Source organism: Geotrypetes seraphini, chromosome 19 (assembly GCF_902459505.1).
Source record: "Geotrypetes seraphini chromosome 19, aGeoSer1.1, whole genome shotgun sequence".
NCBI lineage: Eukaryota > Metazoa > Chordata > Amphibia > Gymnophiona > Dermophiidae > Geotrypetes > Geotrypetes seraphini.
The window spans coordinates 10,283,245-10,301,193 of NC_047102.1; the positions used below are offsets into that span (position 1 = coordinate 10,283,245).

Here is a 17,949-nt window from a genome sequence, read left to right on the forward strand (position 1 = left end):
ATAATTTGAATAAACTGTGGCTATCTGTTTTCTGGTGCTGTTATGAGTAAATTCAATAGTACAAATGGATTAAAACACTAATAGCTGGGTCCAGCACAAAGAAACTAGAGGGTGCAGGTACACTGACTAGTGGCATCATCTGGATGTCACCAGTGTACAGAGCTTGCCTGTAGCTTGCTGTTGGCTTCCATGGGTATGTGCGGGTAATCTTCCCTTGACCAGAGACCTCTCCAGTCAAGTTTTTCTGCGATCTGGCAACTTGTGACTGCTCTTCGCTCCTGATAAAATAAAAGGCTCAGAATAATGGGCACCAAAGAACAAGACTTATCCCTGGGTCTGAATAAGGAGCTTCCTAACTCCCACCTTGTAACCTCTTGGGCCCTGCTATAGTTCAGAGAGGGGATATTGTTCTCATGAAAAAGAATTTTTTGTCTGGACTCATGCTAATCCCAATCAGACCCAACTCAAGGCTTGGCAGTGTCAGCAGCACTTGGCATGCTGTAGGCATTTATTACATTTTTCACTGGAAGGGACCCCTGAGGAATACAGGGTCATCGAAACACGGACCGTGTTGGGTCCGTAGTTCCCTTCTTATGGGTCCTAGACATTTATTATGTGGATTTTATGACTGTAACTTGGACATCTTCTCCACAGCATTTTTGATTTTGGTTCCACACTGTGGTGGAATACTAAACCAGTAGAAAAGCAAATAAATATTTGTTTATACTTGCATTTTTTTGTAATAAGTCAATAAATGTGTTGAATTTTAAGTAGTGCAATGACCTGATGATTGTATTGTATGATGGGTATTGATTTTTTTTTTTTTTTTAACTTTTATGTTTTGTATGTTTTTATGTATGTCATATTGTAAACCGCTTTGTTTAAGGCGGTATAGAAATATGGTAAATAAGTGTTGGTTAAATGTGCTTTCTCATTATTTTATTTGATACAATAAGTTCTGCACTGTTTCATCAATTAGCAGGTTTCTAATAGAACAAGTCTAGTGTGACTTCATGATGTGCAGGTCAGACTTCAGTGCTTATTTGTTGCCCTTTTTCTCATTTACTTAACAATTAGGTCACAAGAAAACATCCTATATAATAAAACGCTAGCCGCGCATGCGCACTCCTATCTGCGTGTTCCATATGTCTGTGGCCACAGGAGTGTGCGTGCACGCTTAATAGACCCCCCCACGCTCGCGGCAGCAGAAAACACTCCTTTGCCGGCTCCCACTCGGTAAGGTTTTTTCGCCAGACTGATCCCTGATGACATCATCAGTGCCAGTCTGGCACGTCCCTGATGACATCATCAGAGATGCGGCAGAGCAAATCAGGGCAGTAGAAGGGCCCGAAGCAGCGTGTGAAGACTGCTGCAAACGCTGCTGGAATCGCCAGGTTCATAGTCAGACCGAGGGAAGGGAAGGGACTAAGGGAGCCGGACAGACCGTGGGAAGGGAAAGGGGGGTAGAGGAAACGTTACTGCTGCTGTGGGGGGAGGGAAATGGAGGGGGAGGGAATGCTGCTTTGGCTGCTGCACAGGGAAATGGTGGGAGAGAAATGCTGCTGCATAGGAGGCAGGGAGAGACAGATAGAAAGGAAGGGAGACAGAAAGAAAAGAAGAAAGACAGGGGCAAGGAGATACACAGAAAGACAGAGAGACAAAGGGGGCCAGGGACAGAGACAGACAGAAAGAAAGACGGAGGGAGAGAGAGACAGAAATAAAGACAGACAGACAGACACATATTCTAGCACCCGTTAATGTAACGGGCTAAAATACTAGTGTGTGTGTGTGTGTATATATATATATATATATATATATATATATATATATATTGAAATAAGTAGGCTTCAGCCTTTGAGTAAACAGTTGCATTTGTACTGGGCTAAAAACAGAACTGTCGGTTTTCCCAGACATGATGTGTGTCGTGCTCAGTCTCGCACAGCCTCAACTTTTTGTTGTTGTTGTTGTGTCTCACCAATTAAAGAGAAATTCCCATTTCTTTGGTGACTGCAGGCTTGGGACAATCGACTGCATTTCCAGACAAATGTAATTATAATCAAGCCATTGTATTTATTGCAGTAGAAATAGTAAATGCATAATTACATTATGAAGGAAACTTGTTCTTTCCACTTCCCTGGAATTATAAACATTGTGTACAGCTCGAGCAGGAGGTAGTTACCATAGTAACAATGGAAAAGCTAAATATAGCATCTTTTGGATTGTTTAAGGTGGAATGATGCCTAGGTGTTAAGGCGTGTTGATGAGGTTGTGTTCTTTCTCTGCGCACCAATATTTTCTTTAAAAATGCCCCAATGTTTCAACCACACACACATCACTCAAAAGTGGTATGAATTAGAAAGGACCTGCAGGGTTAAAGTCTTTTTCTCACATTCCCTCATATTGAAGTGATATCCATTTACAATTGGTTAATACTTTCCGGCCGATATTCAGCATTATGTATTTAACTGACCAGGAACAGCTCATGGCTTGTTAAATAGTACTTTAGAAGACTAAACGCTAATATTCAGCACAAGATGGCTGCTGAATAATAGTGCTTAGCTGGCTATCCATGAAATTTAAACTAAGTTTCATGGCCAAATTGGGCCTCGTAACTAGCTGGTCTATCTTTGGCCGCTGTACACTTAGCTGACCAGCGCTGAATATTGCTTGGCTAACTCCCATGATCTGAATATTGGCCCCTTTGTCTCTAATATTTTGTGTAGAAGTGCTAATCAAGAGTTAATTACTAAGCTGCAATTTAATTTGCAATTTTATTGTGGCTAAATTTACCACATAACTTGCAGTTAGTAATTGGTGTGGTAAATTTGATTTTAAGTTACTGTAATTGGGAACATTGCGCATTCCATGGTCAGACTTGAGTTTTGCAAAGATCAACTTGGCTGCAGTATTCTGGATTAGCTGGAGTCTTTGAAGACTTTTTTTGATAGGCTTAAGTAGATGGCATTGCAGTAGTCTAGTTTGGAGAGGATGGATTGGACAAGGACGGCGAAATGTTGTTGGCGAAAATAGGATCTTACTTTCCTCAGCATGTGGAGGCTGAAAAAGCATGAATAAGTAAGAATGGCCTTACTAGGTCAAACCAATAGTCCATCAAGTCCAGCAACCCTGGTGGCCAGTCCAGGTCACTAGTACCTGGCCAAAACCCAAGGAGTAGCAATAGTCCATGTTTTGCCTTCATGTTTGTTTCTATGACCATTATTTTTCTCATTTGACTGTAAACTGTCATCAATTAACCAAAATGCCTTGGTTTTTTGCTGTTTGTTTAAAAACAAAAACAAACTCTGTGCTTTTTTTATGGCTATGTATCATTTTTCAGATCCAAGGGAGTAATACTGAACATTTCCTCAGCCAGTGCCATTAACCCAGTTCCATTGCTGACAATATACTCTGCAACCAAGGTAAATTTCATTTTTTGTATGACTATACCTAGTTTTTGTAATAGGTATTTTATGCTCTTCCATTGGTCTTAACCAAATAGGGAAAAGCAGCTTAAAATTTAGAGAATAGCAGTCTTTGCCAGTTCTATCAGTGTGCTTTTAACGCAGGTTTAGTAACTTCTATGCTTTAAACAAGTTCAAAAAGTGAATATTTACAGTGTAATGCAATAGCGCATTTCCCATTCCCTCAGTCAGAGTCAAGTATGTATAGAAGCTCAATAGAGAAAAATGGGCTTAACTCCTTTTGGTAGGGTATATGGGGAAGGTTAGGGGAGACAATGTATATTCTTGTACAATCTCGCTCTATTCCTGGACAAGTAGGTTATGCATCCCATGTTGCGAGACTGCTTGTAGAAGGTGTCATTTACGTAATTTTTTCAGGACTGCCCTTAGGACTCCAGTTGCTTTCCTATAAGTGAGACAGTAGGAGCTAGTCTTTTCTGCTCATTTAATTTTTTCTTCTACTCAGTATTTTTACACGTTTTACATCTTTGTGCTGCAAAGGGTCCCTGCAGGGGCAGCTCTGACTGCAGGAGATCACAGACTTTGTGGATAAAGTCTGTTTCCAGGGGTTGGCTGCATTGCAGTGCGCCTCATATTAAGCCTGCACCTTCAGATTGGGGCTCAGGGACTGTTCCTTTGGGAGCTGGCTCAACCAAGGTTCGTCCGCTAGTAGGTTTGAGCGTAGGCTGCGTGGCTCCGTGGAGGTGTGCCAGGGATCAGAGCTGACTGCATTCCTCCACCAGGTGAGTATAGGGATACGGAGTTGTTTTAAGGTATTAAATGATATAGGCCACATGTTTGTAGGTGTTTAGATATTTTGTTCCATATATTCACACTTCACCTATGTTCTAATCAACTTTCCTTCCTCCTTTCCTACTCTCTCCACTCACTCCTAGTCCTCTTCCCTTATGGCCATTTTCCCCTCTCTTCATTTTTTCACTCACTCTCCCCTTGCACTGATTCCTTTTTTCATAGCAACTGGCCAGAGCAACTACTGCCTAAAGGTTGGCCATTAGCTCCCATATCACTGGACGACAACCTTTTTTTCTTCTTCAACACTTTTGGGTGTATTGTACAGATTTTTGGCTGCTGATCACGAAAATCATGTTAAAAATTATATATCACATACCATTTTAAGAAAAAAAGTACGTTTTTACAATTTCTTGTTTTCCAGACTAATATAATTAATTCTTAGCCTAATTCTTAATATAGGCCCATTGCTCATGTTATACCTTGCTAGATATAGTGTGGGCATGTCCAGACATACGTTGAGGGCAGCTGGCATAATGATGCAGTCTGGGCATGCTTGCACATGGTCTTGATGGATGCTGTATAAAAGCAGTTTGCATACAGGGATAATCTTCAATACGTGTCTGTCAGTTCGGGTATACTGTATTTTGATTATATACATAATTATGGTTTGTTCCTTCACACTTTTGATTATAATCAAAATATGGAATTCAGTGCACATTGGTAACATTGCAGGGAAAGCCTGTTGATATACCGAAATATATCAGTTTTAAGAGAGAATTATCCTAAAAAAACAAAACAAAATGAGATTTCAAGAACTCATAATATGGCAAAAATGTATTTAGCAGATAGCATCAATTTTCTTCATGTAGTTTGATTAATTCACTATTCTGCCTTTTCAACATAGATGAGTGGATTGCAATAGAATAAAAAGCATCATTAATATTTCTAAATATTACAGAAAGAAGTAGAAGCAAATGTACCTATAAGAGAAGAAAGAGGACAAAAATAAACTCAGTTGCTGTTGGCGTGCTAGTTCCTTTAAAGCAGTGGTTCCCAACCCTCTCCTGGAGGACCACCAGGCCAGTTGGGTTTTCAGGATAGCCCTAATGAATATGCATGGAGAAGATTTGCATGCCTGGCACCTCCATTATATGCAGATCTGTCTCATGCATGTTCATTAGGGCTATTCTGAAAACTCAACTAGCCTGGTGGTCCTCCAGGAGAGGGTTGGAAACCACCAAAATATGACCCAACTACAAGGGGGCAGAAGGGAAAAGCTATTTTGAAATGATATATCCCGTGCTAGTTTCTTGGATAACTTTCAATCGGGCAGCCTGACAATTTGTGCTTATTTCCCTCCTTTACCCTCACTAGGTTTTTGTGGATTTCTTCTCTCGAGGCCTCCATGCGGAGTACAAGAGCAAAGGCATCATTGTGCAGGTGAGTGGAGTTTGTTTCGGTTAAGTATCCCTGTTATTGTATGGTTGCCACGGTAACTGTGGCTGTCTTGGCAACCAGAGGAAATCACATTCACTCACTTAGGAATGTGACGTCAACAGACCTTTAAAAATACAGATCCCCTTTTCTTAATTCCAGGTTACCATTAGTTTCCGATGAGCAAGTCCACAACTGTTGAGTGGGAGCTGCTTGAAAGTATTGCAGTTTAAATGAGAGAGAGAATCTGGGCTACAATAAAACTAATTTTTAAAGCTCGTGTGTTCAGTGTGGCATTGCAAGGCTTCGAGCAGTTCTCTCGTCTTGAGCATTTGCAGAATCGTTTGTCTTGGTCTGGGAAAGGGAGGGCTACCCTCTAGCATATGTACTCTGAAGGATTAAAAAGGGGGTGGCAGTGAGAGTCGATCAGCTGGACTGGTCAGAGCTACGACTGACTGTGTACCTACAAGAAGTTAACAGGTTTTTTTTTTTGGGGGGGGGTATTATTTTCTTACGATAAGGGAATACCCTCAGCTTCGTGTTTTAAAGATGACAGACACATTAGAACTCTGTGCAATTCGACAAGCTTTCCACATAAACCAGCTAGTATCTTTTGTATCAAGTTTTTGGAAATGAGAGCAGCAGAGAATTCTAGGAGGACCTTCTTTGTTTCACAGAATTCCCCTTGTTCAAGAGCTAGATAAGCAATAGGAGTTTTCTTCAGTGAGCAAGAGGAACAAGCTGTGATCTGTGCTGCTAAGAATTCAAGCTATGAGATTGTCAGTTGCATGTTCCATATATCCACATATTTTGCAGGAAAAGAGAATTCCCATACTCCACTGAACCCCTTTTTTTCATCCTCCTCCTCCCCACCCCCATGTCCCACTCTCTCTACTCATAAAACATGAAAGGCCGCTGCTTAGCCCTTCACTGTAGCTCCCGGCTATGGGAATGACCCAGACCAGAGGTGCAAAGTATTTCCAAAACAGATAATACTTTATTTGTAAGCAGAGTGTATAAAATATAACAGCAGAAGCATACCAGTAACATTATTATCAGGCTGGAAATGCAATTGGAGAGAGTATGCAAACAGAAGCCGTCAGAATCTGAATGTATGAAAGGCCTCTAAAGAGCAAACCAGGAAGAGAAGTCCGTTATATAGGCTTTATTTTGATCTACATCCCTACATCTTGTGCCACAACAGGATTATTTCAATTGGTGCAAAAATGCTTCTGTACTGCCCTTTCCTCATTGCCCCCCTGTTCCTGTGCCCATATCTGGAGAGTTGCTTACTGTTCTCTGTGGTTTTTGGTGATGGCAGTTGTTTTTGGGTCACAAGATGTGCTGACAGTTGACCGTTGTCACCTGGTTTCTCTGTAAGGCTTGGTCCTCTCCTTGAGAAACAAAACAAATCTGACCACAGGTTCATCAGGTCAAACACAGTGGAAGTGAAATGCCCAGTAGAAATGTTCAGTAGAAATGTCTTTTAATTTGTGCTTGTAGATAGGGATAGCATAACATGTGGCCCACGGGCCAAGCACCCCTCTTCAATCCCCTCTTGGCAAGTCTGAAGACCGAGGGATGAGGTGCCACCACCCTAATATGGATGATGGTGGATGTGACCATTTGTTGTTGATCCTGGAGAGAAGTTGCTGGAACAGGTTGAAGCACTGCTGAGATGAAATTTAAGTACAGCTGAGAGGAGTAGATATGGGTCAAACAAGGAACCTGGAGACCAACCCCAACTAACTATATCCTTCCCTATAATCCCTGAATGGCAACAGTTGCAAGAGCATAGACCCATTGTTCAATCAAGGCATCTAAAGAGGCCATGCACAGATCAATATGTAAATGTCTCAAAGGTTGTAAAATTTTTGTAGTCTCTTCTAATTTTCAATCTCCAAAGATTGAACTTGAAAAACCCCGCAATTCACTTCCTATATCCAAATCAACAAAAACTTAACCACAGTATGTCCAAGATAAAAGGACAACATGAACTGCTGAACCACAGCCTTAGCAAAAAAAGATCAGATTTAGTTTTACCTCCTTAATGAATCCCAAAATGGACCATCTATACCAATATTAAATCTTCCTTAGTCTGGATAAAATGCCTTTCATACTTTCCAAGGGAAAAAGAAAATCATCAAAAACATACTTTCTCAAAATGGAGACTAGATTGGCAAGTAAACTTCAATGGTGAATAAAGGGCCAGTTCACAGGAGGCGGGTGCTGTAAACCATCATCAAGCCCAGGTAGATGCCAGAAAAAAGAAAGTAATAAATTCTCTCACTTTTGAATAGCGGTTGAACCAGGAGATAGCAGAAGGTATCGGTCAACAATAAGCTGTTGTGCTAGTAAGTCCTGGAAGAAAAGGAACATGATTTCACTGGGAAGATATTACAGGCATCTACCATCTTCTCCAAGAATGTTTTTCCTGATGTTACGCTAAGAATACCACTGTGCAACTTCAATTTAGAACATACTTCTACTGCTTCCCCAACTGTATCTTATCTCCCCATCCCTCCTTTCCTCCAGAGTAGTGGTTCTCAACTCAACCCTCTGGCTATTCTCTCCAGTCAGGTTTTCAGGAAATCCACAATGAATATGCATGAGAGAGATCTACACACAGTTTATTTTCTATGCAAATATATATGATGAATATTCTTTGTGGATATTTTTAGAACTAGACTTGCTGGGTGTGCCTCAAGTTCAAGCTGAGAAGAACTGTTCTAGAGTATATGTATTCAGGCCTATAAGCCTTCCTCTGAACTACTTCAGGTCTTCGTATGTCCTTGGCAAGATAATGGCTTCCAAAACGGAACACAGTACCTCAAGCGGAGCTTCACCAATTATATTAATTCCATCTTTCTTCTGGTTTTATCGCATTTTTTTGCCATCTTGAGATCCTCAGACATGATTACCCCAAGGTCCTTTCCTGGTCCGTGCATATCAATCTCTCTCCCCCATGGCATATAGCTTTTTTGGATTTCTAGTCCCCAGGGACATCATTTTGCACTTCTTTGCATTAAATTTAACTGGCAAATATTAGACCATTCTTCTAGTTTTTGTAGATCTTTGTGTTTTCTGTTCCCTCTGGGGTGTCTACTCTGCAAATCTTCATGTCATCTGCAAAAGGGCTGACTCATCCTTCTATTCCTTTAACAATGTTATTCACATATATAGGGGACATTTCTATAAAAGGTAGCAAAATGCTAGAAGTTAAGTATGAATTCTATAATGGGACCTGGATGCTAGATTCTGTTAGAATATTAGCATGTCTGTATTAACACACCAATGTTTAGGCATGATACTGTCTGATACTGATTGTTGCATAGATAATATGAGTATAATCCAACTGCAAAATGTGTGACTGGTTTTGTTGAAACTGGCACAATTAAAAGTAGTCTAATTTTATCAAAAAGAAAATTTGTAACACCACAACCACCCAACATCGTAGATAATCTCCCAAGTCTCTGCATTGTGTACATAAACATAATAGATGTGTCATTTAATGTAATAATCAGCACAGCCTAGACTCTTCTCCCCTAGGAAATCCATAGGCCTCAGATTTACTCAGATTAAATCTTCATCTTTTCCATTTTAAACTTAACCTTCATGTCAACAGGAGTTGTAATGTTTCTTGTAATGTGACTAGCGGTGTGCCCCAGGGCTCGGTACTTGGGCCCATCTTATTTAATATTTTCATCAACGACCTAGAGGATGGAACATCCAGAGATCATCAAGTTTGCAGATGACACAAAGCTATGTCGGGCCATCAAATCGCAGAAGGACAGTGAGGAACTCCAGAGTGACTTGAGCCGATTGGAGAATTGGGCAGATAAATGGCAGATGAAGTTTAATGTGGAAAAATGCAAAGTGATGCACTTAGGCAGAAAAAATAAGGAACACAAGAATAGTATGTCAGGTGCAACTCTGGGAAAAACCAAACAGGAAAAAAGGACCTGAGCGTATTAATCGATAGGACTCTGAAGCCATCGGTGCAATGCGCGGCAGCAGTGAAGAACGCAAATAAAATGCTAGGCATGATAAAGAAGGGAATCACGAGTAGATCGGAGAAAGTAATAATGCCGCTTTATAGAGCGATGGTCAGACCACACTTGGAATACTGCGTCCAACATTGGTCTCCATACCTAAAGAAGGATATAAAAATGCTCGAGAGGGTGCAGAGACGAGCAACAAAGCTAATAAAGGGCACGGAGAACTTGGAATACGAGGAACAACTTAAGAGACTGGGATTGTTCTCCCTTGAGAAGAGGAGACTGCGAGGGGATATGATCGAGACTTTCAAAATACTGAAAGGAATCGACAAAATAGAGCAGGAAAAAACAATATTTAACAATGTCCAATGTGACACGGACAAGAGGACATGGACTGAAGCTAAGGGGGGGACAAGTTCAAGACAAATATTAGGAAGTTCTGCTTCACGCAACGAGTGGTGGACACCTGGAATGCTCTCCCTGAAGAGGTAATTGTGGAATCCACCGTTCTAGGATTTAAGGGTAAGTTAGATGTACATCTCCTTATAAGTGACATGGGTAAGGGTAAGCTAGATGCACTTCTCCTTACGAGAGGCATAGAGGGATATGGGGACTAAAACTATGCCAGGGTACACCTGGCGGGGCCTCTGTGTGTGTGGATCGCCGGACTTGATGGACCTAGGGTCTGTTCCGGAGATGGCACTTATGTTCTTAAATCTTGCTGTGTTTGTAAAGGTTATCTCAGGACACGTTGAATGTCATAATATAATTTCCCTTGCAGTGATAGAATATGTTAGTAATTTCAACCTAATAGCCTGAGAAGTTATGCCCTGGGTGTCACCAAGCCATGGCTTAGGAGGTGATCACATTTGGAAGCTATTTTGTTATTGATTGATGGTGATACGTATGTGGTGCGCCAGCCTTTTTTTTTTTTTTTTGCCGAAGTTGCAAAGTATTTGATTTATTTGACTTCAACTTGTGCCTTTTCAATGGTAGCTCAAGGTAAGTTACGGTAGATACAGATGTTTTGGGGCTCCAAATCTTTTTCTTAACCGATTCAAATGGGCAACAGGTGGAAGGAGACTGTTTCATGATGACACAGAATCACTGTTTCAATGGAAACTGAAGAACTAACACTCAACTAATGGCTATATTCATTCTTAAACTGTCATTATTTTCCCCCAAGTGGACAGTGTTATCCTTCAGCACCATCCAGTGATAAAGTTTTGGAAGTGCAGTTGTTGGTTTTTTTTTTTTTTTTTTTTAATTCTTTATTCATTTTCAATCTTACATCAAGTGCACAAACACTTAAACACATCACTTGACAATCTTTCTAATTTATCTTACAATACATAAAATTACCACCCTCCCCTCCCATTATTCCTCTATTATTTCCCCAATATGAATAATGTAAAATATACCTTCCCCCCTCCCCCCCTCCCCCCAAACATTAGACGGTGTATATTACAATAGAAAATTTTCTAATTTGGAAGTGCAGTTAAATAATACACAGGGATAGGCACTAAAATAGCAGTTCTCTAAACTCACTGCTAACGTTTAAGTGTCCACTGCACATGTAAACGTTTAGAATACTATACAAAATTCAACCAACTCTAGATTTATTCTTATAATATATCTTCTAGAATCTCAGCAGTGGTATCTGTTAGCCAGTGTTTTGCAAACTGAGGAGGAGAAGAGGTGCCAGCGGACTGCTTACAGGACGTGCCTCTAGGCAGTCAGCCAGCACCTCTCCTGTCCGCGCCTCTTCCCTTCCAGCAACTCCCACTGGCAGTTCTGGGGGCAGAGTTGGTACTTGCCCAGTTGCGTGCCGACATTTAGCACTTATCCAGCCAACGTCACCACATAAATAGGACCGCATAAAAGTCAGTTAATGAGGTGTCCTATAGCCAGTTAAGTGCTGAATATCACACTTAACCAGTTTTGGTTTAGCTGATGCCAGAGCCATTGAACTTCCAGGCATAATGCCGGTGTTGGTTGGCAAAACACTGAGCAATGCTAGCTGAATATCGACCCCTAAATAAATAAGACCTAAAGGAGCAGATGTGTGCATATGGACAATAAACACAGCATTAATTACCAATTTCCTTATGACAAAATGCACAGAAAATTATTTCTTGTGATTATGAAATGAAGATAGATAATCCGTGTTCAAGGAGGATTACAGCCAATAATTCACCTTTGTACTGTATGCTGTGGTGTATTTTGAAATGCTGGATACACGCAATATAACAAAAGATCCTGTTTTCATTTTTGTGTGCTTTAACTTCTTAGAGTGTCCTGCCTTTCTATGTGGCTACTAAAATGAGTAAAATCCGAAAACCCACATGGGATAAGCCAAGTCCTGAGATTTATGTGCAGTCTGCTCTTAAGACTGTTGGGCTACAGTCTCAAACCAATGGGTACCTGCCACATGCCATTATGGTGAGTAGGACTTTGTTCATCTTATGTGTAATCAGTCTGCTCTCAATGAGTCTCTGATGATAAACAAAAACAGACTACACTTCCCCCTCCCCATTCGCGGTTTCAGTAATCGCAATTTCACATATTCACGATTTTTGGGGGAGGGGGAAACAAAAAAACCATCCTTAAGTCTTCCCCCTGGCATCCCGGCCTTCCCTGGTGGTCTAGCGGGCTTTCGGGGCAGGAGCGATCTTCCTACACTCCTGCCCCGTGCAGGTCGCCATTAGGAAATGGTTGCTGTGAGTTCCCGTAGTCTCTCGAGACTATGACGGGAACTCCCTACAGCTATTTCCTAATGGCGATCTGCACGGGGCAGGAGTGTAGGAAGATTGCTCCTGCCCTGAAAGCCCGCTAGACCACCAGGGAAGGCGGGGGGGGGGGGGTGTCAGAGCCGGATATTTGCGTTTTTTCGCCATTCGCGGTCCGGCTCTGCCCCTATCCCCCACGAATCCGGAGGAAGAAGTGTATCTAATTTACACTGTTCAACAACCCCCTTCCTCAACTATGACCTTTCATATGGTTGCAACATAATGCATTTTTAGTAGTTGGAGGAAGGACTGATGTGGTAGCTCTGAAAATGTTAATTTCTCTTGGAAGGCATGCAAGCCCTAAAGGAAGATATCAGACTAAAGTTAGCATTTCTCAATGCTTGTAATAAGGTCTTAGTTATCTTTAGAGGGGAAGCCAAAGGTAGTTGTCATAACCGTCTGCATGAATCTGGGTGGCAACAATTATGAAAAAAATTGTCTCTGCGTAGAATGGTGAATTTTTATTTCAGATTCTTCATAAGTGTCTCTCTAGTCTGTAATGCAAAACTCTTTGTTCAGGTTTATCTGCTGGTATAGAATGGAATAAATATTGGGTCGCCATCTTCCTTTCTCCCTCCTGTCTGAAAACCTAGCCAGTGTCGCTTACCTCTGTATGCTTTGTCCAGAGCATCCAGCCATTGTTTGATTGTCAGGTCCTATACATGTTGCATGCAGTACATAATGTGCTGTTAGATACTTTTGAATTGCCCTTTAATTTCTGCTGTTACATCTGTTTTACTAGGGCTGGATTATGAATACCTTGGTGCCCGTTTCTGCTGCCATCAGCTTAGGATTGAACGTAAACAAAAGTGTGCGAGCTCGCTACTTAAAGAAATCAAAAGAAAAGTAAAGTTACAGCACCACTTCTCAAAATACAGTTATCCAACAGCAACGTAGACGTTAATTCTTTTAGGGGGGTTTAATTAGTCACATGTTAACTATGTTTGAAACTGGACCAAATGCTGGCTAAAACAAAAAAAGTAATTCTTGATCAGAAATTAATTTATTAAATGATTGTAAATGAAAGAATAAATGGCCACAGTATAGGGGAAGGGAAGAGGTATGCTTATTTAAAATGTTATTTGTAATCTTGCTTAAATGGTTTACAAACTTTTCAAGGTATATTAAAAAAAAAAAAAAAAAAAAAAGAAACAGAGAAAATGGAATGAAAGAAAAAACATTGCTTTGTCCATACTTGTAAACTGGGTTTTGCAAGCTTCAAATAAGTCTCAACCTGTTTACACTACATAATGCAACACATGGGATCCTCCAGAGACTCCTAATACTTATATATTATTTTGCTTTTATTATTTTGGGGAATTGTATGTATTATATAAGGAGAAATTAGGCCTTAGCTGCTAATTTTCTTTCTTTTAGTCCCTCCAGACCAGCACAGACGGTTGGTACTTTTCAGGCATCTTCAGTTATTTTAATCTCAAGGGAGCTTTTTTTGGTGGGCTGTTCCACTTTGATGGGAAACTCTGCCAGTTTAGCTTAGTCTTTGGCTGAGCTTCCGCCTACATTAGAAAGGCAGAAACAGGTCCAGCAGGCATGTTCCTCGGCCACTCAGCATAATTTCATCCCTGGGGGGGAGGGGTTCCCCAGATTTTGTGCTATGTTCAAGGCGTACTGCATGCACTCGATTGGTGATCCCTTGAACCCCCTGGTGGTCTCTGCTTCATCCAATGGGGTCTTTTTCTTTGCCACTGGCTGTTCCTCCGACCCCCTCCTCTGCCTAAGCGCCAGCGTCTCTAGGAGCACATTTGCTGTAACACGGGATTCTCCAGAAACTCCTAATACTTACTTACTATTTTGCCCCTTTACCATTTTGGGGAATTGTATGCATTAAATAAGAATGTGGTGTGTGTGTGTGTTTGTTTGTTTTTTTAAATCTTCCCTGTTAGCAGTTAAAATAAAGACAAAACTGGAGGAAAATGTCACAAGGTTTGTGATCCATATTATGGACCAAAAATGCTAATCATTTTCTAATTCTAATTTTAGCTCATATCCTGAATTCTGGAGTTTCTAGGCCAATTCCAGCAGTGTTGAAACCTTTTGAGCTCGGATATCAGCTACCTTCTCACCTTCCTCCTCTTTTAATAAGGCGCGCTAGCCGATTTAGCGCACGCTAAAAGCTACCGTGTCCATAGAATATCATGAGCGCCTTAGCGTGCCTTAGTAAAAGACCCCCTTTGTTTGGTACCAGCATGAGGCTTCTACATATAATTGATTAACTTTCCTCCTGGTTAAATATAGTGCTGGTTACAAATGACCCTTTAGGCATTAATGCCAGACAGATCATTTACTTAGAAAGTATCTTCAGATGAGTCTTCTCAGTAGGATTAAATTGCCACTTCTCAGTGGCTGACTGTTTAGTTGCTACCCAGTCCACTTTCTTAGTAAGAGAAATCAAGATTATAAGTGTCGCAATGCTTTTAATTGGGAGTTAAAAGAAACAGAACCAGCCAAAATAGCCTGACATTTATGTTGTCAACCTTCCCACTAGAAGCATCACTTATCTCCAGTGAATACAATTTCCCTTCCCATGCACCAGTAATGATTAGAACTGTTAATGGTAATGGTTACATTAGCACTGAACATTGGACCCTCCCCTCTTCATGTTTGTAAATTATTGTGAAGCTTTCGAAAACTATGTTAATTTGTAGAACTGACCACTGGCGCACATCTTGTATATGAATGAAACTTATGTGCCACGTCAGCCACGCCAGCTAGCGGGGGTTGGACCCTAAGCATTTTATACATTTCTGTAAATGAAAAGGAAATCCTGTTCTGTGAGAGAAGTTGTGAACCAGAGTGCATAGAAATTATATCGCATTTGTATTACACCAGATTTATAATATTTTTAAAAACGAACTGCATTGCATTGATATTCTTATCTTCAATCAGTTAAGATTCTGCTAATTTGGGGATAAAGCATTTTCAGAAAATTTTTTTTCTTTAATTTCTGTAATCTGTGGGCATGTGCGCAGTTAAATGCTAAGAAGTGTACTCTTTCTGTTGCTAATGTGTAAGAATAAAAGATGAAAATATTGGTGCTGAACTACAGAGCTTGAAATTAGTTACCTGCATCTCATTCAGACAATAATCATTCACATATCTCTCCTATCATATATTATTAAATCCAGGTAGGGCAGGGCTTTTTGGACTTGCCCTTTCTTGCTTTGCATCATTGTGGGATTTTGCAGTTTTAGGATTCCCTATTTTCTTGTTTAGCGTAAGTGCAAAAAAAAATATGTAACATAGAAATAGACGGCAGATAAGGGCCACGGCCCACCTAGTCTGCCCACCCTAATGTCCCTCCCCTACCTTTGCCCTGTGAATAGATCCCATGTGCCGATCCATGTACTCCTTGTCATTTCCAAAGGTCAGTACAACCTGGGAACTTCAGGAGACCTCAAGACAGCATAGGATAACACTGAAAATAGTGATTTATATGCCCTTTCACTCGGGTAGCAAAAATAATTAAGGACAAATTTGTTTACTTTTCCCTTGATGTATTAAAAATAAAATTATAAGAATCATAAAAAGGCAGGATGATTTGGTCAGATAGTTTGATTCTTAAAGAATAAAATAGGCATGTTTTCATCTTAATAGAAAATGCTCCAATTTCCCCCTTTGTGAGTAATCTGGATTCTTAAATAGTTTTAAATCTAGTAGTTGTATACAATATTCAACCTGTTCCCTTTTCCCCAGGACCGACTCTTCTCCCTTACTGTTAAACATTCTATGATGGAAGAATCATACGAGAGTGGTGTGCTGGTTGGTGCAGGGTAACCTGGACTTGGCAGTTCAGAATGGCTTCATTATTTTTTTTTGTATGCCATTGTTCATTTCAACCAAGCAAAACACTTTCTCAGGAAGAGAAATCAAGATTCTAAATGAAATGCTCAAGCAGATAAAAACGGGCACTACAGTATTTACCTTTGTGGAAAAACAGGCAGCTCTTTAATTTCTAGAAGAAACAGCCAGGAACTAGATGAAATATGGTGAGAATCTAGAAAGATAAAACTGAGATCCCACTGTCATTGCTTACCCATATGATCCAATCCTCCAAGACTAACATGACATTGTGGTTAAAGTGGTATCTGCCTGATTATAAAGTGCTATAGAAAGATTAATTTCAAGCTCTTTAAGATAAATGCCTTGCATTGAGATGTGGTGGGGCTAAGAATTCTGTATACTGAAACTATAAAAATACCGATGCAATGGTGCTGATCAGATACAATATGAGAATCCAGGGCTCCCAGCCAATGTGCGTTATGGAGCCAGGATTACTAATTTAATGTGGATGGAGTTAGGCTGCATATAATGTCCGGTGTTCTTTTGAGAACATGGTGTTTGTGAGTTAGCCAGTCCTTTCCTGTATAGTATATGCACAGCTTTTTCTAACTGTATAATTAAACTAATGAAAATAAAGGGATTTGTTGGGAACAAACTGCAAAGCTGGTGTGTTTCTTTCTCCTCTAAATCAGGAGTTTTAAAAAACTGTATAACTGGAGGAATCTGATCAAGATGGCGTCGGGAGCGGACGCCTGAGCGAGCTCTCCGCTCGTTTGTACTTTGAATCTGTGTCGGAGCCTCTTACCCGGTGGTGTTATGGGGAAGAGGAAGGGAGTCGCCCGCGCAGTTCCTCCGGCGGCTGAACCCCTCCAACGGCTGATTCAATCAACTATAACGAGCGCTTTTGCTCGCATGGGTGAGGTGATCCCAGTTACTACGGGAGGGAACCCGGATCTTTCGGCGAACCTCAGCGCAGAGAGTCGGACGAGTTTGAGTCCGGACCAGAGGCTTGTTCCTCCCCAGCCAGAAGTGCACAAGTGCAGGGACTGCTTGGAGCCCGACAGCCCCGAGAGGGAGAAAGTGACTCCAGCATTGGAGGGACATCCCTATCAGACCTTTCATTGGAAGGAGGAGATGGGAGCCATCAAGAAATTTCCTGCACTTTGGAAGAAGAGGTGAGAGGTGCCTCGGGAGGGAATGCTATCAGTTTTGGGGAGATGAAGAAACCAGATAAGATAGATATGGAGGCGCTATGGCAGGCCATATCAGTCATGGACTCCAATCTCAAATTGACTTTATCTACAATTAAAACAGATTATGGAACTGTTTTCTCCAAAGTGGAGCAACAAGGGGTGCTTCTTACTAAGGTTAATGAAAGGTTGGAGAAACAGGAAAATAATTTGAATGAAGTAAAGAAGGTTCAGGTGGATTTGGTTAAAGAGAGATCTTATGTTTCCCGTTAGATGGAAAATTTCGAAAACCAACTGAGGAAAAATAATTTAAGATTTTTGAACTTTCCTAAGTGTCCTGTTATTTCACCAGTTGAGATGGCCAGGAAATATTTGAGAGACTTTAGCCATTCCACCAGAAAATTTGCCTCCAATCGTTAGAGCTTACTACTTGAATTTAAAAACAACACAAGGGGAATCCACACCTATAGAAACCCCAGTGGATAAAGTAGTGGACTTGAATCTGTCTTCATTTCTGGAAAAT

The 17,949-nt window shown here is 40.8% G+C and overlaps 1 protein-coding gene across 1 annotated transcript in view; it reads left to right on the forward strand.

The window, feature by feature from the left end:
* HSD17B12 (hydroxysteroid 17-beta dehydrogenase 12) overlaps positions 1 to 15,496 on the forward strand; it is a 71,967-nt gene extending 56,471 nt beyond the window's left edge. The window contains exons 8-11 of the mRNA XM_033928370.1: positions 3,338 to 3,419; positions 5,589 to 5,654; positions 11,939 to 12,088; positions 13,178 to 15,496. Of these exons, the coding sequence (XP_033784261.1) occupies positions 3,338 to 3,419; positions 5,589 to 5,654; positions 11,939 to 12,088; positions 13,178 to 13,285 (406 nt within the window). The 3' untranslated portion in view covers positions 13,286 to 15,496. The remainder of the gene's footprint in view (positions 1 to 3,337; positions 3,420 to 5,588; positions 5,655 to 11,938; positions 12,089 to 13,177) is intronic.
* The last annotated feature ends 2,453 nt before the right edge of the window (positions 15,497 to 17,949 follow it).